Below are 2277 nucleotides of genomic sequence, written 5' to 3'. Positions count from 1 at the left end.
CTGTATGTGCATATATATTTATACATATATGTGTGTGTCTGCATATATAAACATATGTATGTGTGTGTGTGTATATATATATATACATACACACACACACATATATATATATATATATATATTTGCCAAAAGACGGAAAGCCCAGCGTGTGTCCTGGAGGCCTGTGCCTTGGACCCTGGAGAGCCCTGGGTTCGAGTCCCAGCTGTGCCATGGGCGCCCACTGGAGGTGCCCTTGGGCGAGTGAGTCACACTCTCTCAGCCCTCCTCAGAGGGCGGCCGTGGCAGAAGCCCCTCTCTGAGCAAACCTCGCCAAGGGAGCCCCGTGTCGGAAACGGCTTGAAGGCACCCATGAGCAGCAGCAGCAGCAGCCCCCCTGCCAAATGGCGGCGGCGGCGCCCCCTCCTCTCTCTCTCTCTCTCTCTCTCTGTGTGCCTCACCTTGACCCTGACCTCGTAGGTGGTGAAGCGCCCCCTGCCGACGCCGACGGTCTGGGGGTTGGAGACGTCGATCTCGAGGAAGTTGCTGGGGGGGCCGTAGGCGTCGTTCAGGTTCTGGGGCTTCGTGATCAGGCGCCGGGTGTCCGCCACCGTCTCCGCCATTGCCCGACCGACCGCACGGCGGAGAACCGCAGAGACAAACCGCCGGAGGGAGGGAGGGGGGAGGAATAGCGTCTCTAGGGCCCCCTCAAGAGGCCTCCTCACGACTCAGCCGCCCCACCCCTCCCCTCCCCCAGCTCGCCTTCTTATTCACGGCCGCTACGCTCCGGCCCAACAACCCCGCCCCCGCACCGCTCGCCCAAAGCATCACGGTCCTTGCAGTCTCCTCAACCTCCCCGGGTTCTCACCAATCGCTCCCAGCGCCCAAAGAGAACTACTTCTCCCGTGATGCATTGCGGTCCATGCGGGCGGGCGGGGAGGGGGGAGCGAAAAAGGAGCCAGCAATTCCAGCCCGCGAAGAATTTCCTTTAAGGGCCCGCCCGCATGGAAAAGAGGGAGGAGTTCCAATAAAGCTGAAAGGAAGGGAGAATGGAGGAGGCAGACTGCTGAGGAAATAATCCGGTTTCATACCGCTCTAACCGTCCTGGGTCCCTTGCTGTGGGGATGTGTGGTGTGTTCTGGGACCAGAGCTCTCTCTCTCTGACAGAGAAGGCTAAAAGTCTCTCAAAACTACAGTTCCCAGGATTCCCTAGCATTGAGCCAGGGCTGTTAAAGCGGTCTCAGACTGGGATAATTTCTGCAGTGTTGCAGTGATTAAAAAAAGGGAGGCCCCGTGCAGTCAGGCTCCCCTATTAACTCTGGGCAGAAGGCTTGCATGCAGTAAATGCCTACTCCCTAGAGCCAGCCCTCCGTATCCACAGACTCAGACTCCAATGCTGGGAAATGTTTTTGAAATATATAAATTCCAATACACAAACCTTGGTTTTGCCATTCTGTACAATGGACATCTTTCACCACACCATTGTACTTATTTATTTATCTATGGTATTTATACCCCATTCTTCAGCCCTAAAGGCTCTCAGAGCAGCTTAGAGATAGTTATTCAGATGGTTCCCTGCCCTCAGGCTTACAATCTATAAAGACAGGACACAAAAGGAGAAGAGATGGTGGTGGGGAAGGGGATCAAGTCCAGTGGTTCTTCTCTCCCTCTGAGGCCTGGACCAAGGCAGATGGACTCAAAGGAGGGCCCTTCCTCTTGCTTTAATAATTGAATTTAGGGTCCAAACAGACAAGCCAAAATAAAGCTGCTTTGGGTCACTTTGGAAGTATGTTGTTTAAATGATGCATGCATCCTAAGAAGCCAGAAACCGTGCCAAAGCTGTGCTCCAGTTCTTAGGAGCATGACTTTGGCGGGGACTCCGGCCTCTTAGGACGCATGCATCATTAAACAGCATACTACCAAAGAGACCCAAAGCAGCTTTATTTTGGCCTGTCTGTTTATGCCCTTAATTTAATAGGACTTGCGCAGCCATGGATTTTGGTACATATGGGTGTCCTGGAACCAAACCCCAGTGGATATCAAGGGCCCCTGTATAGGACTGCATGGCCTCTGCACCTCCAGGCTTGAGACAAACTGTCACCAACACACTGACTGAAGCCATGCCACCATGCTAGACACCATGCCTTGGCTTAGCAAGCATACTGTGTGTATAAACCAATTCCCTGTTGTTGTTGTTGTTCAGTTCCCTCCAGTTGGCCTTGATTCATGGCAACCCTGTGAATGAGACACTTCCAAGACATACATGCTCATCCCTTCCTTTACTGCCCTGCTCAGATCTTG

At 53.1% G+C, this 2277-nt stretch overlaps 1 protein-coding gene across 2 annotated transcripts in view; it reads right to left on the bottom strand.

Annotated features, from left to right (window-relative positions):
• Positions 1–767, bottom strand: part of SNX3 (sorting nexin 3) — a 34406-nt gene extending 33639 nt beyond the window's left edge. The window contains exon 1 of one of the 2 annotated variants that reach the window (XM_042444254.1): positions 450–767. In XM_042444254.1, the coding sequence (XP_042300188.1) occupies positions 450–599 (150 nt within the window). In that variant the 5' untranslated portion in view covers positions 600–767. Of the gene's footprint in view, positions 1–437 lie in introns of both variants that reach the window. The other variant, XM_042444248.1, reaches the window with a different exon arrangement.
• Between the last annotated feature and the right edge of the window lie 1510 nt (positions 768–2277).

This window comes from Sceloporus undulatus, chromosome 1 (genome assembly GCF_019175285.1).
Source record: "Sceloporus undulatus isolate JIND9_A2432 ecotype Alabama chromosome 1, SceUnd_v1.1, whole genome shotgun sequence".
Classification (NCBI taxonomy): domain Eukaryota; kingdom Metazoa; phylum Chordata; class Lepidosauria; order Squamata; family Phrynosomatidae; genus Sceloporus; species Sceloporus undulatus.
The sequence above is the reverse complement of the archived record's forward strand: the minus strand, read 5'-3'. Positions and strand labels throughout refer to the sequence as shown.